This window comes from Muscardinus avellanarius, assembly GCF_963383645.1.
Source record: "Muscardinus avellanarius genome assembly, chromosome: 8".
In the NCBI taxonomy this organism is placed as follows: Eukaryota; Metazoa; Chordata; class Mammalia; order Rodentia; family Gliridae; genus Muscardinus; species Muscardinus avellanarius.
Genome location: NC_137794.1, coordinates 30366760 through 30394033, shown reverse-complemented (window position 1 = coordinate 30394033; position 27274 = coordinate 30366760). Strand labels below are relative to the sequence as shown.

General features: G+C 41.6%; 1 protein-coding gene across 1 annotated transcript in view; it reads left to right on the top strand.

The window, feature by feature from the left end:
* Nucleotides 1-12076: 12076 nt before the first annotated feature.
* COL12A1 (collagen type XII alpha 1 chain) overlaps nt 12077-27274 on the top strand; it is a gene marked incomplete at both ends in the record, with an annotated part of 115798 nt that continues 100600 nt past the window's right edge. Inside the window, 7 exons of the mRNA XM_080700078.1 lie at nt 12077-12149; nt 18986-19102; nt 22042-22185; nt 22957-23016; nt 24898-25161; nt 25339-25503; nt 26170-26343. Coding sequence (XP_080556204.1) covers nt 12077-12149; nt 18986-19102; nt 22042-22185; nt 22957-23016; nt 24898-25161; nt 25339-25503; nt 26170-26343 — 997 coding nt within the window. The remainder of the gene's footprint in view (nt 12150-18985; nt 19103-22041; nt 22186-22956; nt 23017-24897; nt 25162-25338; nt 25504-26169; nt 26344-27274) is intronic.

Here is a 27274-nt window from a genome sequence, read left to right as displayed (position 1 = left end):
TTTCTTTCTTTTCTTTTATTTATTTCCTATTTATTTATTTATTTATTTATTTATTTATTTATTTTTACGGGTCTGGGGATGGAACCCAGGGCATTTGACCTCCAAGCTACACACTTAGCCCTACTTTTTATTCTTTATTTTGAAACAGGGTCTCACTAAGTTGCGGAGGGCCTCACTAAGTAGCTGAGGGTGTCCGAGAACCACCATCCTCCTGTCTCAGCCTCCCGAATGCTGGGATTACAAGTGAGCACCACCATGCCCGGCTCTAAACTTTCTTTATCAGGGGAAACTTCTGAGGATTTTGAGCATTCCCAAGGCACTCGTGAAGCTGTCTTGCATGCAGCCTAACTCTGGCTGGCTCCCTGCTCCCCTAAGTTCCCCACAGCATTACAATCATTCCTTCCATCACTGGCTCTATTATCTTATGGTATTTTCCTATCCTTATCTCTAAAGTGAGTCATATGTTCTGTGTGCTACTGTGGTGAGCACCACAATAAAGACCCTTAGCGTTTCTTCCTTGAATTCTGGCACTTACCTCCTTATGTCTATCTCCGAGCTACACCCTTAGCCCTATTTTTTAGTTTTTAAATTTTATTTATTTAGCCAGGCGTGGTGGCACATGCTTGTAATCCCCGTGCTTGGGAGGCTGAGACAGGAGGATCGTGCAGGTTCAAAGTCAGCCTCAGCTACTTAGTGAGGCTCTCAGCAACTTAGTGAGACCCTGTTTCCAAATAAAACATAAAATAGGTCTGGGAGTATAGCCCGGAGGTAGAAAGTCTCTGGGTTCCACCCCCAGTACCACCAAAAAAAAAAAAAAATATATATATATATATATATATATATATATATATATATATATATATATATTTGGTGGTACTGGGGTTCCTGGAAAACCCTTCTTCCTTCCACTTTCTATATTTTTATTTGGAAACAGGGTCTCTTAAGCCAGCAAGGCTGGCTTCGAACCTGTGTGATCCTCCTGTCTCCGCCTCCCAAGCACAGGGATTACATGCATGCGCCACCATGCTCGGCTTTAGTCTTTTTATTTTTTGAAACAGGGTCTCACTGAGTTGCAGAGGACCTCACTAAGTACCTGAGGCTGTCTGCAAACCATGATCCTCCAGTCTCAGACTCCCAAATGCTGGGATTACAAAAGTGTGCCACCACGCCTGGCCAGGCTGGACATTTTTTACAAGATTTTATTATAGTTTTTACATTTAACATTTATTTTAATCTGATGAAAATACCATGTACTTAGATGTCAGAGATCTTAAAGTTTATTCTGGTTCCAAAACTTGTTAGCAAATCACTTGACCCCTCGGAGCCTTAGTTCCTGCCTGTAGCACAGAAATATAAAAATTAAATTGCATGGGTTGACATGAAAAAAGCTCAGTCTAGTATATAGAAACAGAGGATGTGCTGTAAATTATAGTTCCAAATTCGTAGCCAGGTGTGGTGGCACACACTTGTAATCACAATACTTGGGAGGCTGACAAATGAGGATTGCAGGTTCGAGGACAGCCGCAGCCCCTTAGTGAGTCCCTCTGCAACTGAGTGAGTCCCACTTCCAAGTTTCACTAGTGTGTTCACAAAACTTCTGCTAAAACCACTCTGCTTTATTAATCACCCAGGACAGAATCTTGCCCTTTGATACTTTTCAGCTTCTCGTTTTGAACTTTGTGCTTGAAATGTTCACTCCTAATCCTTTGAGATCTTCCTCTTCCGGAAATCCTTCAGGGACCACTTCAGCACACAAGTGATTTCTCTCTCCCACAAGCCCTCCCCGCTTCCGATGCCTGGGACGCGTTTCTCCATGGGCCCCTCTCCTCTCTGCAGGTGTGTTGAGTAGAGACCTTGGTTTCACATGATCTCTTCCAGGGTGTTTATATACTAACAGTCTGGGCAGACAGAGATGATTTTTGCCTCCAGAGCAAAGGGCAGGTTTGTTTATGGTGTAGCATAGCAAAGATTGTGTCCCTCCAGGGCAAAGGCCGGCCAGGCTTGTTGCCCTTCTAAAAGGACCCAGCTCAGATTGCCTTCCTGCAATGCGATAAAGGGGTCCCTGGCTATCTTTGTGCTGTCCTAGGACTACTGCTATTGCCATGTACAATAAAGTCCTTTTCCTGGGATCTTTGTGTTTTCTGCCAGCTGCCATTAAAATAAGCAAGTCAGCTTGTTAGCTTGTTAGTAGAATGAAAATCTCAACCCCGCCATAGTTCTTTTTTTTTTTTTTTTTTCCAGTACTGGGGGTGGGACCCAGGGGCATTCTACCTTTGAGCTACACCTCCAGTCCTATTTTTTATTCTTTCATTTTTTCAGTATTGGGGATGGAACCCAGGGACATTGCACCTTTGAATGACACCCCTAGCCCTATTTTTTATTCTTTATTTTGAAACAGGGTCTCACTGAGTTGCAGAGGATCTCACTAATTAGCTGAGGTTGTCCGCGAACTACGATCCTCCTGTCTCAACCTCACAAATGCTGGGATTACAAACCTACACCACCATGCCTGGCTTATTATTCTTTATTTTTTGAAACAGGGTCACACTGAGTTGCAATGGGCCTCACTAAGTAGCTGAGGCTGTCTGTGACCTGTAATCTTCCTGTCTTAGCCTCCCAGTGCTGGGATTACAAGTGTGCACCACTGCATCCAGCTCATAGTTCTTTTTTAAAATAAAAAATTACATTATTGGTGCGATGTAATTATACATCATAGTGAGATTCAAAGTGATACAGATATACAAACACACACGACTTGGTGTATTTTCCTCTGTCTACTCTTTCCATGGTCCCTAACAATTATTACTATTATTAGATTCCTATAGCTCTTACATTTTTTACATCATAACATATCTTTCTCCTCTTTTTTATTGTCAGTGGTTTGAGAAGAGAATGGGTAATTTTTTTTTCTGAAAAATATTCCACATTCTAGATTGCTTCCTAAGATGTCATTTATGTGTTTTCTCTCAAATTATTTTTCACATTGGCCCTTTAATTTTCAATTATGCACTGTCTCCATACCTTTCTTGAATTGGTTTTCACAGGAAAAACCAATGTTTATTTCTGATTTTCATTACTACATTTTAAAATATTTTAGAGAAAAAAACTTTTTAGTGTGCCTGTGAAAAAAAAACTCTCATGCCAATGTGATGATGCATGCCCAGGACTCAAGAGGCTGAGACAGGAAAATCACAGGTTCGAGGCCAGCGTCAACAATTTAGTGAGGCCCTGTTTCAAACCAAAAAAGTGTTTTTGAGGATGAGTCTTAATTGATAATAGTCATTTTTATATTATCCACCAGAGGGCGCATTCTTTCTTATTAAGGAACAGTCCGTAGTCTTAAGATTTTGGCTTTGAATACTTGGGTGACAGTGTTTCATAATGTAGCCCACTATATTAGTAAATGTATGAAAATGCATTACAAAAAAAGCCTTTGATTGGCTATACTTTTCCCTGTACAAACTGTCCAGTTGAGAGCAATGGGACTTCTTTTGACTATGACCTCATCATTACAGGAATTCATTCGAAGTAGTTTGAAAGTTATGGTCAAATCTTGAAAAATAGGGTCCTATGATTTTTCACCTAAAAATCTATGTCAGCCTACATATACCGACTGCTGACGCACAGAGCGGTATTCTGAGTAGAAATTCTGTACCACATAATACTTGGCTAGTTCTGTGAAAATAACGCTGGCTAAAACAGTATGGAGCATTATGGAAACAGAAGAAGAAATGGCAGAGGGTTGTGTTCCTAACTCTTAAACAAATTTATTTTTGCCTTTTACATTTTGCTCAAGAAGGTCAGAGCTAAGAGGAAAATCAGCTCCCAGCAGGACTTGACTTTTGACAAATCTAAGTGGTTCATCCTGAGAATATACTGTATATGGACATAGTATTTTTGAACCTTATAGAAAACTATAATGCGTGTCTTTCTTCCTTCCTTCCTTCCTTCCTTCCTTTCTTTCTTTCTTTCTTTCTTTCTTTCTTTCTTTCTTTCTTTCTTTCTTTCTTTCCTTCTTTCTATATTGGGGATTCAATCCAGGGGTATTCTAACTTTAGGATGTACCCTCAGCCCTTTTTATTTTGAAACAAGGTTTCACTAAATTGCCACAGCTGGCCTAAAACCTGTGATCCTCTGTTTCAGCCTTCCAAATATTGGGATTACAAGCATGCACCATCACGTCTGGTTAAACATTCATCATTTTCTCTGCAACCACAGATTTTTGAGGCCACATGAGGTTTTAGCTGGCCACCCTGTAGAGTAAGATGACACATCTTTGAGTTTTTGCTTTAAAGTTGCTCACACTTTGGGGAGGGCAGGGAATACTCAGACTTACATCCATAAATTAATCCAAACACACTCACTCTAATTCAGACATCCAAAATGACACCTGGAAGACTGAAGCCTGCATTGTTTGGTCTCTTGGGACCTTATGCTGGACCCCTAGAATAGTAAGGAGGCCAAGGCCCGTAAATATAGGCATCTTCAGCCTATCAGTGGGGTGAGCAGTTCTTCATGTCTCTTGGAATCCACTAGGGATCTAAATGAATTAGTGGTGGGAGAGCTGTTGTGCATCAGTACAAGTTAGAAAGTAGTAAGCTCCATATTTAAAAGTCCTTCAGAAAGGCAGAATCTATCAAGAAATCAAAGGAAGTCTACCATTGGGGTGCTGACCTGTAATCTCAGTACTTGTGAGGCTAAGGCAGGAGGATTGAAAGTTCCAAGCCAGCCTTGGCAACTTAGCAAAATCTTGTCTCAAAATAAAAAATAAAAAAAGGCTGGGTTTGTATGATTCAGTAGTATAGCATCTCTGGGTTCAATCTCCAGTACCAGAGCCAGGCATCATGGTGTATGCCTGTTATCCCTGTACTTTGGAGGTTGAGACAGGAGGATTGAAGCTTCAAGGACAGCCTCAGCAACCTAGTGAGACTCTGTCTCAAAAAAAAAAAAAAAATAGGGTTGGGGGTGTTTTTCAGAGGAAGAATTCCCCCTTGTTTTAATACACACACACACACACACACACACACACACACACACACACACACACACTCCCCAGGACCATTAAAAAAAAAGAAAAAAGAAGAAGAAGAAAAAAAAAACAAGGCAGAGCTGTGCAGTGAGGTGCCTGTTCCTTCTTTTGAGAGTGACTTTGTCCTTGGGATTCCTAAGCTTTGCTTAGAAGGAGTGCTTTGCAGAAGGAGCGCTTGTTGACTGCTTCTCACTTTTTGGGGAGAATGGGAGTGCTGGGAATTGAACCTGGGGCATTCAACCTCAGACCTAAATCCCTAACCCTTTTGCATTTTGAAACAAGGCCTCACTTAGTTACAACTTAGAGAGACCTCAGACCTGTACTATTCCAGTCCCAGCCTTCCAAGTACTGGGATTACAGGAGTGGGCCACCACACCTGGCTAGCTTCTCTGGAGATCTCTGGAGACAGCCTTCACACAGAACTAGGGAATGGCTGGCGCAAGGGTTCTTTAACCCATGTATCTTCTTTCTTCCCCTCCCCCTCCGTTTCCCCTTCCCAAGGTAATGGAAACACCTAGAGTCTGTCTCACTTGTTGGCAGGAATGCTACCTAAATTAACTCCCAAAACATTTTGCCCTTTTAGAAGTTAATGGCAGCGCTGCAATCTTAATGTCTTCTGGAAACCAGGTCTTTTCCCTTGTCCAGTCCACCACTTCCAAGTAAACTGACCAGAACCTACCACTTTGAGGTAAGAATTTTTATAGTTGCTGAGCTAATGGGCGAAATGAAAGTATGTGTGAGGCTGAGACAGGAAGATTGCAGATTCTTGGTCCACCGCAGCAACTTGGTGAGGTCTTCTGCAATTTAGTCAGACCTGTTGCAAAATAAAAAAATAAAATAGGGCTGAGTATAGGACAGAAATAGAACACCCCTGGGCTTAATCCCCATTCAGCGCCAAAAAAGAAAAAAGAAAAAAAGAAAGTTTATGCTTTTCTTCTTCCTCATTCTAGCAGCCTGTTGCCTCTAGGTCCTGAAAATCAAATAGATGAAAAACTACCCCAAGGCTTGTAAAAAAAACTGTTAACTTATCCGTTCTGCCTTTTGTAACTTTGACCTCCGATGCCAGGATTCTCGATGACCGCTAGATCGCGCTGTGGGACAAGAAATCCGAGGGGGTGGACCCACCGGGAACCCAGGACTCAGAGGGAGAAGAGGTGCGAGGAGTAGCGGGCGAGGAGAGGCAACCCCTGGGGAGTTGTCTGAGGAATAAAACCTGCAGGAAGCAACAAACTGAATAAATCTACCAGCTATGCCTCAGACAATTAATACCATCATTACTGCAAGCCTTAGCAGAAGCCAAGGGGTATTAAGAATCGTTCTCTCCACTGATAGTTTGAGGATGGATGAGAGGTTGTTTATACTTTTTTCCTTGCCTGCTTATCACACTGAGAGTCTAGCACGAAGGCCCCAGGAGACCAAACAACGCAGACGTCCTGTCTCCAGGGCCCAGGCGCCGCTTTGGATGCTTTTGAATTGCACTCCTGTCCCCTGGGAATAGGGTGCTTGAATTTCTGGGTGTCCCCCTTTTCTTCCTCCTCCTCTTCTTATCCTACCCAAGAAGATTTGAACAAGTTATTTTTTTTTTCTTCTGAGAAAGGGCTTTTGCAGCTTTTGTTTGTGCTATCTACACTTCTTTGCAGGAATTGTTTTCAAATGCATTATATCTAAGTTTGTGAGCGAGAATGACTAAAACAGTAGAAGCCCTCGTGCCCCGTGCCCCCCCACCCCCAGCACGCAGCAGAATCCTCTTCCACAGAGAGTGCGGCCTTAGGGAGCTGAAGCTTAAGACTACCCTGGCCACTGGGAGCTTGTCTCCCAGAAGACCAACAGGAAAGAACTCTTTAAACTCAGAGTTTAAAATGCTCTGCAAGTCAGCTGCACCGCCATCACACACACACAAAAAAAACCCACACAGAGAAAACATCTGGGCAAAATGCAAACTCCAGACAGCTTGGCCTGGCATGCAAGGCACTTTCCCTTTTCTCTAAGGGGACAGCAGCGTCCTTGTCAGGGCGTCTCTCTGGGCGGTAGGGACACAAGGCCGGCTAGGGCGCGTGCCCCAGGAGCGGTGCTGGGCACTGAAACACCGCCCTGGGGCCAGCTCTCTTTCCGGGCTCGATCCCAGTAGCTGCCACCTGCCCACGCGCCTCTCTGAACCTCCTGGGGCTGGACTGCCCCACCGAGCGTGCATCGTGGGGGTGCGCGTTGAGGGCAGCCCCGGGCGCCGAGCTCTTGAGCTCGCCTGTACTGAGGCGCTGTGGCTGCAAGACTCCCTGGGCGGTGGGATCCAGCTGCGCGTTGCACACTGGGTTTTTCACTCTCAGGCGCTGGAGGGTTGTCTGACCCCAGGATTGTGAGGATTTGAGGGGGGAAGGCCTGTGTTCTGTGTGGGCTCTTTGTGCAAGCTGCCCAGCTGGACTGCGAGTGGGCCGTGTGTGCTCAGAGAATGTGCAGAGGTGGCGATTCCCATTTTTCTCGATTTCCCCCTGCAGCCTTTTCTCTTGCTTCCGCTGGCTCGCGCGGGGGCAGCCCACGCGTGGGGCTGGATGCTGTGGGCAGGGCGGGGAAGGGCGCTCTGCGCCTAGTTGACATTCTAAAGCCAGTTCCGGGTCTATCAGGCCTCCTGGAGGGAAGGTCGGATTTGCAGGCGTCAGATCAAGCCAAAAGAGAGGCTTCCTTTGGAGATTTGACCTCTGCTTCTACTCTCGCGGGCAGTCAGTTCCAGGGGCACTGCTCTTTAATCGCTCCCCGCCCACATACCCAGTAGTTCAGTCCAGGAGGGGTGACCCCAGGGCTTGTAGGGGCCAAAAGGCGCAGGGCCTGTGCGAAGCGCAGGGGCTTTAGTAATCACGACCTCTCGTGTAGGGCTTTTCTGATACCTTGGTGTGACCGCAGGACGCTTTCTCCTGTGCCTCTTGTACAAATTGGCAACCTCCAGTGTCAGACTCCCCGCTCAGGACCAAGGGAGGGGTGGGGTCGGGGTAGAGAAGCTGAACAAGAGGTAATGGAGTTGGAGGAATGGTCGGGCTCTCTCTCATCGTGTGTGTGTGTGTGTGTGTGTGGGGGTGTCTTTGGGCCCTCAATCTACCCCTCTTTGTCCTTTTGATCCCGCTGCCTTCGCCCAGGGCTGGATTTTATTCCCAATTGGATGAGACACTTCTACCGCGGATGGAACTTGTTTCTGAGTGGCTACCCGTTCTGAAGACCCCCTAGGTTTCATAGCTTTCCTCTTCCCGCTCTTGGCTGAAATTAAGGCTCCTAGTTCCACCCCTTAGCACCGGGGGAGCGAGGAGGGACTGGGAAAGCCATCCCATCTGAGCCCCCGCGCGGGCGGCTGCCGGGGTTTCCAATCGCGGCTTCAAGTTCGAAAAAGACAGAAGGCCCGCCGCGTGCGCAGACAGTTAGTTAATGGAAACCCTGTAAATCGGTTTTAAGTGCACCCAGGACGGAGGGGGAGGAAGGTGGAGGTGGGGTGGCGGGGGAGGGGTTGGGAGGTTGCGGAGGTGAATGGGTTACCCTCGCGGCAGTCCCACAAGTGAAAGTGCATTTCCCCTTCCCCGTCGTTCTTAATTTAGAAAAGTAAATGCACTAAAGGAAAGCGCACGGACAGGGATCCCCGCGCTCCGCTGCCCGCCCCACGGGAGGGCGCGCGGCCGCGCTCGGCTCACTCCGCCTCCGCCCCGGCGGGGCGCTGCTACTACAGCGAGCGCCACCTCACGCCGAAGGAATGCTCGAAGTATGCACACGTTCCCAAAAGTAGACCTCCTTCACCGCCGGAGGAGCATACATCACCCCGTGGCAGCCTTCCACCTTCTCAGGCGTTTCGTAACCGAGTAAGCTGAGAGTGGGAACAGCCCTCTATTAAGTAGCCCGCGGCGCGGAGTCTCCCCACTCGGCGCAGGCGAGCGGCCCCAGACGCGCCCGCAGCTGCAGTCCCGCCGGCCTCCCCTCGCGAGCCGCGCCGCCGCTCCTCCCGGGATCCTGCTCCTCCTCCTGCTCCTCCTCGTCCCGCCCGGGCCGCCGTCCACACTCCCGCGCCCGCCAGGTGCTCCCGGACGCAGCGCCAGCCGCGGGGCGCGGGGCCCAGCCCGCCTTGCCGACCCCCTCGACCACCACCCCTCAGGTCGGTGGGTTTCTACGCGCCTTCCTCTACCTCATCCTTCCCAAAGATAACTGGGGAGATGGCTCTAGCCTGCACCTAGCCGAGAGGGAGCCGGGAAGATGCTGGGCCCGGATCCTTTAGACCCGTGAGAACGGAGATGCGCTGGAGACTGGCAGCGGTCCTGCAGGGGGTTTGCGGTTATTTGGGGGTTTAGGAGAATGTGCGGCTCAAAGTTGGTACCGGGCGGCCGTTGGCGCCAGAGCATCAGGTTGGAGGTCTCCGCGTGTAGCGGGCTTTCATCTACAGTGCTGTCGATTTCGGTGAGGTGTGCACCCCACGGTGGCCGTCTGCTGTGGCCGTCGGTCCCTGGGCATCCCGCGGCCGCGGCTGGCCAGGGGTGCCGGCGCGCAGCGGGGGCTCGCGGGCGGTATTTCGGTGACGCACGGTGCGGAATTCTTTGGAGGGCTAGCTAAGTGCTTTGGGGCTCGAACAGGCTGCGCGGGTGTGTGTGGCATCTGGAGACAGATTCCTGGTGGAGTGTTCCGGCTTCTCCCTCGCTGCTTTTCAAAGCATCCGAGATGTGGGTTAGGCCGGCTTCAGGGTACTTGTCTCTGCCTCTGGAGCAGGCCCCCCTCCGCCCCCGTCAGGGTGCGTGGAGGCGATTTCCACCTGGAACCTCGGACCATGTCGGGGTTAGAGGACGGGGGCGCCTGGGTCCTTTACTGAGGGGGACCTAGAACCTGAGAGACCGCACGACTCAAATCTGGCATCCTCAGCGACCCTCTGGCGACTAGTGCGGGGATCCCCGGAATTCTACCCCCAACCCCGGCTGTGCAGCCTCCAAGGAGTGCTGGGGAGGATGGGGCAAGAAAAGGCAAAGTTCCAAGGCCAGCCTTGCCTAAGGTCAAGGTCGTAGCGCCTAAGAGAGAACGTAGGAGGTAGCAGCGAGCGAGGGATCTGGAAGGGCCCTCCATGTGAGTGTGATTTTTTTTTAAACTGGGCTCGAGAGGTAAGAAATTGGCCTCTTCAAGCAGGACGTGGGGGAGGGGGAGTTGGCCGAAGGGGATCAGTTCCCCTAGCACCCCCCCCCTCCATGACTCATTTTCATTCATGAGGGAGAAGGGAGGGAATCCTCACTGCCACGTTGAGGCCGCCGTTCTCAGATATTTATGTCTGAAAATGTTCAATGAAGTGTTGCTAAGCATTCAGACAAATGTTTTGGCTAAGAAGGGGAGAAAATTTTTCCTTTTTAAAAACATATATGGACCGAACGCCTGGCTGGCGAAGCCTGTGGTTCAGATACCCCAATGTGAGGCTATTCATTCCTCAAGCTGAGTCAGGCAGCCGATAGGTGGCGCCCTAGACCCAGACAAAAGCGCTTCTGTGCCTCAGGTTTTTGTTGAATTCAGATTTTTTTTTGAAGTTTGCACATAGCAGTTTGTGGGTCAATTGTCATCCTTTAACTTTTCGCGAGAACGATTGCCAGCTGAGTTATAGCAAAGTTAAGGCCAGATGATGGAACAATGGGCCTGCCCCATCTCTTGCTTCTCACCAATGTAAAAAGAGGGTTAGAAATGTCAAACAGTTGTTAATTAGGAAGAAAGAAATTGTAGAGCCCTTGAATCCCAAGAACAGCGCCAAATTTTAATCTTGGCTTCATAAAAAGGAGCTTCAGGCAATTTGGCACGCCTGTTCATCAGACATTTAAAATGCAATTTACACCCAGGCTGGGCAAAGCTGCCCTACTGTATTGTGCCAATAATTTGGAAAGACGGGGTTGGAGATTGTCAGTTGGTTTCTCCAGGAGGCCTCGACCTTTGGCTCATTTTTAAATTCCCAAGCACCAGTGAGTTTTCCTCCCTCCGTTTTTCATGAGGCTCAGCCTGTTGCCTTATAATAATTTGTGTACTTCAGAGTCAACTCTCTTTTTATGTTCTGCCACTGGCAGCCTCCCAGATCAGCTCATTGCTAGTAGCTTTTGTCTCTAGATTGGCCCTTAGAGTATTCAAGGAGATTCCATTCTGCTGACATGTTTCCCTACTGTGTGTTGAGAAACCACGAAAGATGAATATGTCTCTTTGTCTTTAAGGAATTAATAATCTAGTTACAGAATCAGGAATGATCAGAAGAGAATACAACTCCCTCTGGAGCATATATAATGACAGTCCTCCAGGATAAATCAACAGTTGAATGCAAAGACTAATTTTTACTATTTTTTTAACTAAAATATTGTGGTCAAACAGACAAGAGTACTTGGCCTCTTTTATTGCCTTGTCTTTTTAAAATTATGTATCTTAAAGTTGTTTTGTCTTCATTTAGGTAAAGGCTTTATTGGATGTAGAGACAACAGCAGGAGTGTCAGGTTTCAGCTGGGTCTTACATATTTCTGTATAATCCATTTCAGACCTTGAAGACCTGTGTATTCGTGGGCAGAACAAAATGAAGAAAAAAGAGAGCAAAAGAGGTTTATTATACTTTTCCAAATTACCCTGAGACCACTAAAGTGCGGTTACCTAAAGAGTTCAGCAGCTAGGAAAAAGAGGCCAAATAAAATCCCCAGCTGGAAGAGACATTTAGTTGAGTCAGGGATAAAATGACCCCTGAATTAGCCATCACCCAGGCAGGATGAAGTCATGTGGGGGCTGGCAAGGCGAGGATGCTCCTGAAGGACCAGCCTCCAGGAAAACAGGACCTTCTATAAGCCTGAATTCCCTCTTGGTGCCACGATTAAGCTCATGTAGATGAACTTCACTTTGGGGCTTCACAATAGGTCCATTATGTATTGGGTTGGGCCTTGTGGTTTTTAAGGCAGATCTGGTCGGATTCAGGCCCTGGTCCAGGCTCCAGCTCCAGCCTGGTTCCAGGCTGCCGACCCGGTTCTGATGGGTCGCTGCGTGCTTGCTCCCCTAGATCCCTGGATGCGGCTGTGAACTCCGAGGCCGAGCATGAGGACCAGGCTTCCGCCAGCGCTCGCCGCCCTGGGCGCGGCCCTGCTCCTGTCTTCCATCGAGGCAGAAGGTAAAAGGCTCTCGCTTCCCTTGGCCAGTGCCACCGCAGGCTTCCAGAGAGGAGCATACGCGCCTTCCCTGCCTCTGTTGCTCGCTCTGCTTTCCCTCCGTGCGTCCTCCTGCGGCTTCCGGCTCCGCAGCCGCGCGCCCTTCTCCTGAGGTCTGTCACTGCCAGCTCTCTGTGGTCTGCTCACTCCTCCTGCACGCTGTGTGGCCTCCTTGCCTGGTCTCTGCGGTGTGTTGTCCACACCCGCCTCGGCCGACGCCCGCCCGCGCAGAGGACCCGCCCGCCGCCGACGCCTGGGAGCCCGGACCTCGGAGCGCGGGCTCGGCTCGCTCGCCGGGCTGGTAACGCTGGGGTCGGGCGCGACCTCGGTGACTACGAGAAATAAAAGACTCCACAGCGCCCGCCGCGCCTCGGCGCTCGGTGGGGCCTCGAGGGCGGGGCGGGCCGCGGCGGCCGGCGCCCGGGAGCAGGTGCCGCCGCGCCGGCCGGGGCGCCCACGCCCGCGCGCCCACCGGCCTGTTTGGCGCGAAGGGCGCCGAGGCGCGCGGCCCTGGACGACCCCAGCGCGGGCTTTGGGGTGCGGGCCGGGAAGGGCGCCCGGCCCCGCGCACCCCGCGAGGCCCCCGCGGCCCGACTCCGCCCCGCCCCGGAGCCCCGCCCTCCGCCAAACCAGGGGCGGGCGAGGTTTTCAACCTAAGTGTATTCTTCTTGTGTTCACCTGATGCCTCAATTTCAAGGCCTGACTAACCAGCCCTCTTATTCCGCAAGATAAATGGGGGTCATATCATAAAAGACATCTAAATATTTTTTTCCAATAAAAAAATGTCCCTGAGGAGGTTGAGGGACAAATATTGCATGTGACAGTTATCAAGTTTTAGGTGACTTGTGTGTGTGTGTGTTTTAAGAAGTTGAAGGGAACATAAGGCTGGTTTCAAAAACTTTTTACCTCAGAACTGCAGGTACAAGAAAAAAAAAAAAAAAACATGATGAAGATTAGGAAAAGCAGTTTCCAAAATGTATGACGTGTTTAGGAAATTAGCAGAAACTTGCTGGCTTGCCTTACTTGATTAGTATTTTGTGAATGTAGAGGCTTTTAAAGTGGCCTCTTAAGTAATATTCAGTTGAGGTTGCCTTTAGTGCTGTTTCCTATGTGGTTGTTAGGAAAGAATTTTATTTGAGGAACTTCTGGAAGCACTGCTAAAGATATTTTTAGATAATTCACTGAAGTGGCCCACTTATTGCTCATTAAGAAAGTAGGCATTTGAAAAGAAAAGATTTGAGAATTCTTAGGAAAAAAAATTAGGTTGGAAATGATGTAAATGGAAAAAATCAGTTCTGAATTGGATAATGACTAGTTTGCAAAGTGCAGTGAAAAAGAACATTTTACTATCTACGTTTCTGATGATTTCCATACTTCTCATGTTTAATCTTTTTAATTAGTATTAGTTTTCATATGGTATAGTTCTTTCTTTTGCTTTCTTAAGCTGTGTCTTTTCTCATCTCTCATCCTCTTAAATCAGTACATTTCAATAAAATTCATTTTCTTTGGCTTTATTTTCCAGTTTGGCACTGTCAAATAGAAATACAATGTGAATCACAAATGAAAGCAACATATGTGACTTAAACATTTCTGGTAGTCATTTTAAGGAGAAAAAAGAGCATGAGGAATAAATTTTACAACATATTTTATTTAAGCAAATATTGTTTCAACATGTAATCAATACAAAATCAACTCATAAGCTACTTTGCATTTTTAACTAAATTTTTGATATTGGGTGTGTATTTTATACTTGTGGCACATTTTATTTTGGACTGGCCACATTTCAAGTACTCGATAGCCCCATGTGGCCGTTTTCTCCTGTGTTGGACAGCACAGCTCTGGTGTTAACTACCAAATAAGTGTCCCTAGGAGCTTGTGAAGGTCTAACAAAATCTGTGGCCAAAGCCTTGCTGGGGACAATGGGCCAGAAACAGAAATTTTCTGAAATAGTTCTGTTGGGACATTTCAAAATTTTATCTTGCACCCCTGTTTGATACTATTCCATTGTGGAGTCCTGAAGTAGCTGTGACTCATACTTGCACTCTCATATTTGTGCTGTTTTCTCACCTTTTCCTATTTACTTAATTTTTAATATCTTGAAGACCCAATACTTTTTTGATATTAATTAAAAGCTTTTGGGTTTTGGCATTTACTTCTTGTGCTTTTTTTTTTTTTTTTTTTTTTTTTTTGCGGGTCTGGGATGGAACCCAGGGGCATTCGACCTCCGAGCTACAGCCCCTGCCCTATTTTTTATTATTTATTTTGAAACAGGGTCTCACTAAGTTGCAGAGGGCCTCACTAAGTAGCTGAGGCTGTTCGCGAACCGTGATCCCCCAGTCTCAGCCGCCTGAATGCTGGGATTACAAGTGTGCGCCACCACACCAGGTTTTGTGCTTCTTTTTTAGTAGAGGTACTATATTTGTCTTGGTGTTTTTCTTCTGTCTACTTATATGAGAAGTTATATTTTTCATACCATTGTATCTTGTCCTATAGAAATAAGGGTGAAATTTTTGCCTTCAGTATTTATAATTTTTCTCCACAGAATAGATTTTACCAACTAAACTATGACTTGGTAGCACACTCTATGGCCTAGAATGTAAAGTATTTTGGGTTCATATATCATATAGTATGTCAGTCATTTTCCAGAAAGTTTATACTTTAACACATTACATTTAAAGGTTAATGGCCAATATCCCTTGAGAAGTGGATATTTTTTTTTTTCTGGTACTGAAGATAGAAGTCAGGGCCTCACACATGCCAGGCAAGTGCTCAACCACTGAGCTACATCCTCAGCTCAGATATTTAATTAATATCGAATTTGAGATGGGGACAAATTTTATGAAGCACAGAATTTTAAGTTTTATAAGTCTTATCTGTGATTTATAATATATAATGAGAGATGGGATCCATTTGTTAGCATTGAGACCATAAGTTTTAATTATCTTGCATCCTGGCTAATAAGCCAATCACTACATATTCCCATACTTTTGTGTTAACATATATTATAATAGAAATTTAAAACTAGAGGAGAACTTAAAGTCACTTATTCCAATTCTCTTATTTTTCAAGTGAGAAAATGAAGCCTAGAGAGGTTTAATAACTAATTCAGTTACGGACAAAGCATAGACAAGACTCAGAACTTCTAGGACTAGTTTCCTGTTGGTTTGGCCGCACTTTTGTTGTTGTTGTTTTCAACACTAGTAAATTTAGTTTGATGAGAGAACACATTTTGTATCTGTACTATCTGTTGGCTGTCTAAAATATTATTTTTTCAATTAGTTATTTTTGTTATTTTATAAACAAAGATGAAATGAGTTTTGATAGGATGATGAGTATCATTAAATATATATAGTAATTTGTATGGCACACCTAAATGGATGACTATAAAATATAGTAAACTCATATTTTACACATTTCTAAAAGGTTTTACCAGTAAGGTAATATTCTTTCCCATATACCAGACTAAAGGTCTCCTTAGTTCATCAAGATGACATTTTGATGAACTAAGTGTATGTTCTAAGCTTTGCTTTATCTGTAACATATCAGATAATCTTACCAAAACTTATTAGAGTGTTCACTTCTCGCTTACCCATCTTTCCATCCATCTCTTCACCCATTCATTTCTGCTATGGTTGGAAATTCTTGGAGAATAGGCTCAAGATGGGTACCCCAATAGAAAAAAATTAGTTTTTTAATTGTACATTCAGATACCTTAATTTAAAAATTGCTTATTTGAGGGTGTACAGTTAATATACCTTTTGAATGATTACTTACATCTGAATGGAGATGATATTGTTTATGGTGTGCAAACATCATTTGTTCTAATAATTTTTTTATTAAATAGGACAATACAGATGTATATATTAATAAGCAACAGCATATAAATATTGGTTCTGAAGTTAGTTTTTGATTAAAATATTTATTTTTATACTTAATCTAGTAAAGTAGACAACTGTGCTGTAGAGTCAGACCATGGAATAAAAGTATTTCTGCCTTTATCTGTGTTGACTTCTTGAATTTCATCTGTATAACAGGGATGAAGAGGTTAGAGGATATATAAAGTGATTAGCTCTCTGCTTATTATATAGAAGATGCTCAACAAATGTTAAGTAGTATGCAATTCTATGCCTAAAATGCAATTCTACCAATAAAACCTTAGCAAAAGAAGACTTTCATAGCATAGTGCTTTAATAACAAATAACATTATTCATAATATGAAACTAAACTTTTAGACTTACAGATAGCTAAAAGTTTTAGTCTCCTAGATTATAATCTAGATTCAAAAGTAAAAAAGTACCTTATTAAATGCAAAAAGTCTCCTCACTATCAGTGTTCAGGTTTTATGATTATGGTTGTGTTTAGTTATACTTTAGTTCTATTTCTCTTAATTCAGATTTTCATTTGATACAAGGATGGCTTTCTGCAATTATAAGTCATATGTAGCTACTTTATATTTGACATATTCTGGCATCATAATTGTTCTAGGGACCACATAGACTCTGTGGCAATGCAATAATGGTTGTGAATTATTTTTATGTAAAATTAATAAAAATAATTCAAAATTAATAAAAACTATATATTTTTATTCATTTAAGTTGGCATGGGTATCACACTCATGCCTATTATTATTTTTCATGAAACAAACAAAAATGTATAAATAAAATGGCATCCTGAAATGTTGTACATGTTAAAATCAGCAAGAAGAAAAGCGGAAAGAGCTTTGTTTTACACATGCTTGTTGATAATTTTTTCCTAATTTTGTTTACCAAGTACCACATCTAAGTTTCTACAAACATTTTAAAATCCTCTGAAATGTTAAAGACTTTTCCCCACAGTCAATTTTTCAGTTTATCTGGAATCCTGGTCATTTGGATATCAACAAGGTGGGCCGCTGCTGACCTTCAGCAGTTTTAGCCTAATGTCCGCTGCTTCATGTCAATTTCCTTCCAAGGTTGGTGGTACTGTTTTTCCATGTACTGAATTTTTTTTTAAAAGCATGCTCAGGCCAGTTGTGTCTGCCTTTGCATTAAATTTGTCCTGAGCCATTGCTATTGGGATGATATTTTATAATGATATTCTTAATACCTATTGTCTTTTTAACAGTCTGTTGCATGCTTGTTACACTAAATGATGACTTCAGCTAAGCCTTGCAATATAATTACAGACAGAAGAAGTTAAATAAACAATGCATGTAGATGATTTTTCTAATCTCACTGCCTGTGTATGGATAGTAAGAAAATAACATTTATTTCTGTATTAGTGTGTCAAAAAATATAAAGCCATCTTCTACATTTGGAAGCAGTAGTTCATTGAAGCAAATGTTTTCTTAATTTTTTCATTAAAACATGCTATTAATATTATAAATATCTAACCCCAGTAAAAATTCTATGACTCCTGTTTCAGAGCTACTACTGTATTTCAATTGACCTTTATAAAATCCCAAAGGAGAGTGTAATCTCTTAAAACAGATGCAAAAATTCTAACTCACAAGGAATACTTTCAGATAAAAACATTTAAGAAGAGTATGGCTGAAATCACCTTATTTCATTGATCTGCTTTGAGTATAATAATTTTAATGCATCAACCATGCACTGACAGTGAGTCAGTACAATGCTGCATGTTGAGGCATGAACATTGTAGAGAGAATATCATTATAAAATATTTTGATAATGTCTTTGTGTAATGACCATTGTACATGGAGGCCTTTGTTTATTGTGGGAAACTAAAAGCAAGTCAACATTTCATTGACACATGCATGATGCTGTATAGTTTTGTATGTAAACTATTCCTTTCTGTACTTTTCAGTTATTCCTGTCATTGACTTCTTCAAGTTTTTATGCACAGTCATGTCTTCAGATTGCTGATCCTTCCTCACTGTTTTCTTTAAGTTCTGTAAATAAATGTCCATAAATATACATCGGTGTTGTCTTTTCATAATTAACCATTGTTTTGTAAAGGCCATACTGGCATTTTAAGTTAAAATGCTATTTCTAGTATGGAGTATACCTGCTACAAAGGGAATAACAGCTTTGGTTTACACCTAAAAAACACATAGCTAGCTGGTGTAAACAGGCAGAAAATTAGCTTTCTAAACATCTGTATGTCATTGTTTATATAGTTATAAATTATTAACATCCCTTATATTATTTTTAATATTCGTCTATGTTAACAGGAATATACACTTAGATGTGTATTTCCTTGTGAAACACCAAGTTTCCTATGATTTCTCCTTTATATTTAAATGTAGATTTTAATCTCTGCCATAGATTGAGATTTAATAACAAGGCAACAATGCAGAGAACGAACCCAAAATATCATTGATTCCTTTCCATATTATGGAAAAATATTACATGAATGTTCTAAATTAACTTCTATGGTTGTAAGCAGGTTGTGATTTGGCATGCTTGTTCAAAATGCACTCAGCATGTATTGAAATTCCTTTGTTATGTGAATTGTTTGCATATGTGATTATTACATGTGATTTCATTGTATTTGTATGTACCTGTAACCAAATATGTTTCTATTATGCTTGATTTTGCTGGCCATTCTTGAATGACCTAGCAACTCAAGAATCAAAAGTGTTTTGTGCTGTCTTCTGTAATATGTATACTCTCTGATGTTTTGTCACATCTTGTCAGCTTTTAATTTTATTCTCATCCAACAAGATATCTTTTATATTTGTTGGAAACAAATTTATGCAAAGACAACTTTAGTAAGCTTTGCTCAACACAACTCTGTTATTAATGATACAGTTTTGTGGCATTGAAAATGTAACTAATATCAACTCTCTCTTTTGCAGTTGACCCACCTTCAGACTTGAATTTTAAAATTATAGATGAAAATACAGTTCATATGTCATGGGAAAGACCAGATGATCGGATTGAGGGTTACAAAATAACAGTGGACCCTACCACAGGTGAGTTTTGAGATGAATTTTTAGGAGAGACATCAAAGATGATATACACCAGTCTTCTCTCATCCTCCCATTTCATCAAGAAGAAGTAAAGATTTAGCAAGCCTCAGGGATTTGGTTGGTGAACTCAAGTTTACACATTCCTTTTCAGGACCCCTCATCATATTTTTTTGCTGTTGAGTTTTATCATCATGGTTTGCTGTGCTAGGCTGCTTTTATTAAAGGGGACTTTAAAAATATGGTTAGAGTATTACTAGTAATCTTTGATTTTATAAAACAAAGTTCTCATTTCTTGGCATTCTTCTTGAAACACTATTTTTTAGTATATAAAGTGCCAGGTGATGAAGCAAGTTGTTATGCATTACCCAGTGTCCTATTCATTTTAGTACTCAGGAAACATTACTCTGGGATGATTGTGTGTGACAGTGACAGAGGATCAGAATTTGCTTCAGCTAGGAAGATTCTGTAGGTACCAGGCTGAGCCTGGTAACAAACAGGAACAATCAGAGCTCATTAATGATGTTGCCCAAGTGTGGAACACCAGTTGCTGATTAACTTTTGGTTCTAAAATGAAACAGGAAAATAGCCATTTCCAGTGGTCAAGTGGTAGGAAGAAACCTTCATTGGCTGACAGTAGAGATGGATGACGTCAATATAACTTATAGTAGAGATGAATGATGTCAATAGAACTTATCACTAGAGCTATATTGACTTAAGTTTTGGTCTTTAAAAATACCAGTGTCTTAGCTGGGCGTGGTGGCGCATGCTTGTAACCCCTGCGCTTGGGAGGCTGAGACAGGAGGATTGAACAGGTTCAAAGCCAGCCTCAGCTACTTAATGAGGGTCTCAGCAACTTAGTGAGACCCTGTTTCCAAATAAAACATAAAATAGGTCTGGGAGTATAGCCCGGAGTTAGAAAGCCTCTGGGTTCCACCTCCAGGACCACAAAAATAAATAAATAAATAAAAATAAAAATACCAGTGTCTAAATATTAATGTATCAGGAAACCCTTTCTTTTGTGTGTGTATATTAGAGATTAAATCCAGAAGTGATCTACATCTGAGCTACACCTCCTATTTTTTATTTTAAACCAGGGTCTCACTAAGTTGTGGAGGGCCTTGCTAAGTTGTGGAGGGTGCCCTCCAACCTGTGATCCTCCTGTCTCAGGCTCCCAAGTACTGGTATTACAGGCATGTGGTACCACACTCAACTTCTTTTTTATATTTATTTATTTTTATTTATTTATTTATTTACTTATGGATCATATTGAAAATAGCATACATTCAGACTGTGCTTGGTGCCCTCTCCCACCCTCTTATTTTTTTTAATTAATGACCTAAGAACTTAAAAAGGGACCAATAATTTATTTTTTCCTTTTCAAATCTTTTTTCCCCAAATATATTTATAATTAACTGTTTATTCCAAAGCAGAAAAACACTTTAGATAGGGTCCATCCAGTTTTCAGATATTGGAAAGTTACTGGCTTCTAATATTCAAAACACGGTGGATCCCCAAAATCTTGATTTTGTCCCCTGCTATCTTGGTTGACTTTGCATATTCCATATGTAAATCAAGAATATTTCTCACAGTCCTGTTACATGTGCCACTTTTCTTAATTATGTTTTAATGAAAATTTAATATAATTAGCAGGTACTGAGTGCCTAGAAACTATCATGTTTTCTAATTGAATTGAGAATGAACAGAATCTAGAAGAAAGTACACTGACATCATATAACTAAACACTCAGTATACTGTACCTTGAACATCTGATAATTATATCAGTTCAGAGGAATATGGTTAACCACTAAGGTGTGCACCCATTTGAGTATGGATAATTTTATTTCCATACAAGTTGTTTCCCAGTAAAGGCTTAATTTTAACCTCTGAGGTTTGTTTTTTCTTGAATTTAATTTTATCCCTTCTTCAGTTTTTCTTTCTCTCTCTCTGTTCTCCTCCAATGTAGTTTAAAATTAAATCATTTTCTGCTTTACATTTCACTTATAAAAATTGTTATCACCATTGTTTTTCAAAAACAATGAGTTTTTAGCTATAAAAAAGAACAAAATCATGTCATTTGCAAGAAGATGGAAAGACCTGAACAACATTATGTTAAGTAAGATCAGCCAAGCACAGAAAGAGAAGGGACATATGTTTTCTCTAGTTTGCCCAAACTAGGGACTATTAGGAATACCAGAGGGACTCCAGATAATGGAGGGGAAACCTCAGCAAAGCTGAAATGGAAGTGTAGGAGATGAAGAAGGCTGAGGTTGATTAATGGAGGAGCTACATTCAAATATGTGTAAAAGTATGAATGTAGCATGGTCGACCTGGACACTCATTGTTGGGAGGGGCGAAGGGGAATTGGGGGGGGGGGTAGGAGAGGGCACCAAGCACAGTCTGAATGTATGCCATTTTCTATATGATCCATATAAAAATAAATTATAAAACAATGAGTTACTTTTGATATAACTTTAATCTAGGAGAATCTTGAGCCTTCAAAACATATTGAATATGATTATAACAAAGACAATGCCATTGTACTTACTGAATTTCTATAATTCAAGGTCTTAATCTTTACTTATTTATTTTTGGTGGTACTTGCTGAGAGCCTCACTAAGTAGTTGAGGTTGGCTTCGAACCTGTGTGATCCTCCTGTCTCAGTCTCCCAAACGCGGGGATTACAAGCGTGTGCCACCATGCCCGACAAGGTCTTAATCTTGAGCCTGCTGATTTCATTTTTCTTCTCTCTGTCTCTCTCTCTCTGTCACTGTCTCTCTGTCTTTCTTAACTTTGAAAGTAAAAAAAAAGTTTGAATATCCTGAAAAATGTATATATTGATTTGTTCATATTTTTAGTATATTTTGGAATTAGAATGTATTATATTGTATTATACTTAAATAGTTTTTCACATTTATATATTCATATTTTTCCTGTATTTCCAGATGGACCCACTAAAGAATTTACCCTTGCAGCTAGTACCACTGAGACTTTATTATCAGACCTTATACCTGAAGTAGAGTACGTGGTAACCATAACTTCATACAACGAAGTAGAAGAAAGTGTACCAGTTATAGGCCAACTAACAAGTAAGCTTGCTTACAAATTTAAGTAATTTTATATTTTAATTTTGCATATTTTTTCATTTTCAGATTTATACAGAGTTAATTTGCTAACTCTTCTTTCTGTAATCCTCACTATTAGTGGATATGAATAATTCATTCCTGATCTCTGAATATAATATTCCAAATGAAAATTATTTAAAACATGTTCTAGTTATACACTTTTCCAGGCAATAATGTTAAAATCTTCTTGAAGAACTGGGTGTGGTGGTGCACGCTTGTAATCCCAGTACTTGGGAGGCTGAGACAGGAAGATCCCAGGTTTGCAGCCAGCCTCAGCTACTTAGTGAGACCCTCTGCAACTTAGTGAGGCCCTGTTTCAAAAATAAAGAATATGTATATAATGTACATTCACAAACATATTAAAGTCAATTACTAAATGAGGTGGGAAGTGAGGAAGGGCTAAATGAGTGATATGTGCATGTATGTCATCTTATACCCCATTAAGATGTATGACTACAATACATCAATAAAGAAAGAATAAAAAATAGGGCTGGGTTGGTAGCTTGGAGGTAGAATGCCCTTGGGTTCTATTCCCAGTACTGCAAAAAAAAAAAATTATTGAAATATCTCTAAGATATCATTAAAGTGATTTATTTCTAAGGAAGTGCTTATTTGGCAGTCTGACAGTGAGCCATTATCTTACCTTTGAAAGACAATGGTGGAAAACTAATAGATTATCTTTTTATGTCATTGTTTGAGTTCATTTCCTATTGTAATCTTTTAAGTTTGACTCAGTTCAAACAGGTGGTCCGTCAAAGCCAGGGGAGAAGAAACCTGGAAAAACAGAGATACAAAGTGAGTATTTTCCTGTATTTTTGCCTGAATTTGTAGAAGTCATAACTATATTACAGAGTAGATGTTGCAATTACATACAGAGATTGATCTTATTCCCATACAAATTCTGTATACTTTATACAGCGGCAGCACAGAAAAATACAAGCAATATGTATAACTAAGTAGTTACAATAAAGTTCTTCTGACTTTTTAGCCACTTTTTCACTGTAAGACCAACTGATAAAAGGAGATGGCGCTTAGGGACATGTGAAATATATGGGGCTGGAGAAATGCCCCCAGTTAGTGTTCGAAGTGGCCCAACTGCTGCAAAAATCGAATGCAGTCTAGGTGCACATTATGCTCATCTCTGGGGGATTTGCTTTCTCTGAGTTGGCAGTTTTTTCAAACTTTTCCAGAGTTTCTGGTGCATCTATAGTCAGATGAAAGCAGTTTTACTTAGTCTAAGCTTTCATAGTTATTGGCCTCCTTTTGTCTTATATTGCTTTTTTTGACTACCAGGATGGATTCCTAAAGGGTGTCTTGGATGACTAATTTTGACACTGTGTAAAAGGTTGCTTTATGACTGCAATGACAATAAAAAGATTATAAACACAAAGCTTTCTTTATCTAGAAAATTTTCTTCTAGATCATTGTTTACCACTCTTTTAGGTACTTAATAATCTGAAATGAAGCTTGTAGTATGAAATTGCAATGCTAATATTTTCCTAAAACTACTATTCTAATCAAAGCATTAATGGCCCCAATAGACTTTTAATATACTTAAATTGGCCCATTAGTGTGCAAAAGTTATTTAAGCGTGCCACTTGTCTTTGGCTTGCAAAAATTTCCAGGACCCTTTCCTTCTCATACTAGCCAAATACTTCTTTTATTATCTACCAACTGACTGCAAGGGCCAAAATGTCTTCAGAAAATCTACTCAGTTTTGCCTTGTAAATACAGATTCTTATGAAAATCCATTTGGCCTCTTCACTACGGAGAGAAGGAAAGATGACATCCAGTTATAAAAGTCACTCACTGTATCTTTGTATTTCAAGTGTATGGATTTTTAACTTTCGAACAAAATGATTATTTCCCTTCCTGTGTAGTAGGGTAGGTTTTAATTGTCAAATTTGAGTTCATTGATAATTAGGACAACATATCGTAGCTACATCACATAATTTTATGCTTAGTTTTGCTTCTACTCAATTCTATTAAAACTCTCTAGACAAACCTGTTTGCAAATTTTAGACAATAATATTAAGACATGCAGTAGAGCCCGGCATGGTGCCACATGCTTGTAATCCCAGTACTTGGGAGGCTGAGACAGGAGAATCACAGGTTTGTGGCCAGCCTCAGCTACTTAGTAGGCTTTCAGCAACTTACCGAGGCTCATTTTCCACATAAGAAAGTAGGGGTAGAGGTACAGCCCAGAGTTAGAAAGCCCCACGTTCCACCTCCAGTATAACAACAACAACCAAAAAAAGAAAAGAAAAGAAAAGAAAAAAATACTTTGCTTACATTCCTTTTTATATCTCTCAGATGGTTGATATAATGAAGAGAAGAATGAGGATAGCTTATACAAATAGGCTGATAGCACAAGTTTTTTGGATCATATTCTCATGAAAAGCATGTTATTTCCTGGTTATTTCTTCTCACATAATGTTTTATCTAGAAATTTAAAGACATCTAGTTCCAAAAATGCATCTTGAAGAGACACTGAAAAAGCCTTCATGTACACTAATAAAATTTTATATTCTTTTATGCATTGAATGAAGAATGGATAAATATACTCTGATAAACAGATTTTTTAAGAGAATAACATTTTTCAGTGTTAGCTTGTCTTTGTTAATAATGAATTGATTTAAGAATCCATCATTTAAAAATGTATCAAATGTATTTCAGAATGCTCTGTCAGTGCCTGGACTGACTTAGTTTTCCTTGTGGATGGCTCCTGGAGTGTGGGAAGAAACAATTTCAAGTACATCTTAGACTTTATTGCTGCTCTTGTGTCTGCTTTTGACATTGGGGAGGAGAAGACAAGGGTTGGAGTTGTTCAGTACAGCTCTGATACCAGGACTGAATTTAACTTAAACCAACACTACCAGAGGGATGAGCTGCTTGCTGCAATTAAAAAAATTCCATACAAAGGGGGAAACACAATGACAGGTATGCCTTTACAGATTGTATTGTTGTTTCAAATAAGTGAAATATCTATTTTTGGAAAGAAATTAAGGATTGCTCAATCATTGTATATTAATTGCCTTTGAAGTTAATCGCATAGTTTGAGACTTTGTCAAAATCATGTAGTATAGAGTGGATGAACATGTTTCTTTTTCCCTTTAGGGGATGCCATCGATTACTTAGTTAAAAATACTTTTACGGAATCTGCTGGAGCAAGAGTTGGCTTTCCTAAAGTGGCAATTATTATTACGGACGGCAAATCCCAGGACGAAGTGGAAATTCCAGCACGAGAGCTTCGTAATATTGGAGTTGAAGTTTTCTCTCTGGGTAGGTTAGGTTTGGCTAATTATATTTATTGTAGTCCTGGCTTCTCTATACACTTGATGCTTGGGATGATGAAGGATTGATGTTCCAAGAAAGGATGCTGTAAGAAGTGTTTACTGCATTTGAGAGTGTAGTATTAAGCCACATTGCCTTTGAGTATAAATTATGCTCATCTCCCTCATACCATGCCCTTTGCATATGCTTTAAGCAAGGTTCTAGTCACATTCTTTGCCAGCTCTCTACTTTTCAAGGAATACTGGGCCAGTGATTCTAATAAAGACCCTCCTTGTATTATCATTAAGCATATTTATGCATTTCCTATATTATGTAATAGTTGAAGAATTTAGAGGGCTTCAGCTCATTCAGGACTCTGGAAGAAAAACATATTATCTTTACAGATGGCAGCAACTAATGAAGGCATGCTTGGGATGCGAGCTCACTCTGTTTTACTAAACAGTTGGCTTCCTCTTTGGCCGTTCATTTTATGTGAAGTCAGAAAGTGCTTTTGTCATCTGAATAGTTGCACATGCATTATGAAGCTCAGCACTTCTGGCCTATGGCTTAGCGGGGACTTGAAAGTGTCTTCAGCCTGGAAAAACTGAGAACACACAGAACACGTCAAGCCGGCACCTCTCCCATCCAATATGCCCTTGACCTTGTGTTTTTTAGGCATTAAAGCCGCAGACGCAAAAGAACTCAAGCAGATTGCATCCACACCTTCACTGAACCATGTTTTCAACGTGGCCAACTTCGATGCAATCGTGGATATTCAGAATGAGATCATCTCCCAGGTGTGCTCAGGTGTCGACGAACAACTTGGTGAACTGGTTAGTGGAGAAGAAGGTAAGTGTGTTTGAGTGTTCTTCAGGTGTTGCCATCTTCCACTATTTGATAGCACTCAGAGCTTTACAGGTATTCCAGAAGTACACATGTTGGCCTAACTATGTCCTGCAGTGAATTTTGTATTACATTCGTTTTTTAAAACTCAGTTTCTTAATAGATTATTTGCCTCTCCAGCGCAATGATGTATGTCATAAAATTTTTAGTAATTTGGAGAGGTGGATGAGTTTCGTTTTACTCTTTCCTCTAAGATCCTTTTGTGCATGTTGTCGATCCATACTCAGGCTTCTTTTTTAATTATCATACACTCTGACTTAAACATTGGCAGGCTGGGGAGACTGTACTTTAGCATTCCACAACTTCAAATAATAACAACATTGTTTCTATCAACTGACTAACGACAAGAGTTTTCCATCTGCATTCTCTGCCTCATGTTTTCAAAGCTTTTAAGAAATTTTCAAAGATCAATCTGATTCTCCCACATCTGGAAAGTTTTCCCACTTCTATCAGTTTTTACTTCGAAATACAAGGAAGAAAGAAGAGGCATTTTAAAGGACATTTCACAAGCATCCTTTTGAACCCAAAAAATCACAATTCAAAGCCTTTATACTTTCCCATGATTCTTCTCTTAGCCTGAGAATCACCAGATGATTGAAGATAAATTCTAAATAGCTGCAGCCCCGACCATATAAACCCTTTAATCTCCAAACCCTGAGTATTTTGGCAAAGTTCACTGGCTCTAATTCTGTCTCGGAACTTCTCCTTACTTCATGCATGGGCTCTGACTCTATTTCTTTATTTTACTGACTGATGCTTGGCTGTTTTGCTCTGTATTATTACAGAATCCACCTGCCCCCACATCCACTTCCCTTGGATTATTTTTCTTTACACCATCTCTTAAACGTGCTAATTCTGCACTGGGGTGCAGTCCTGC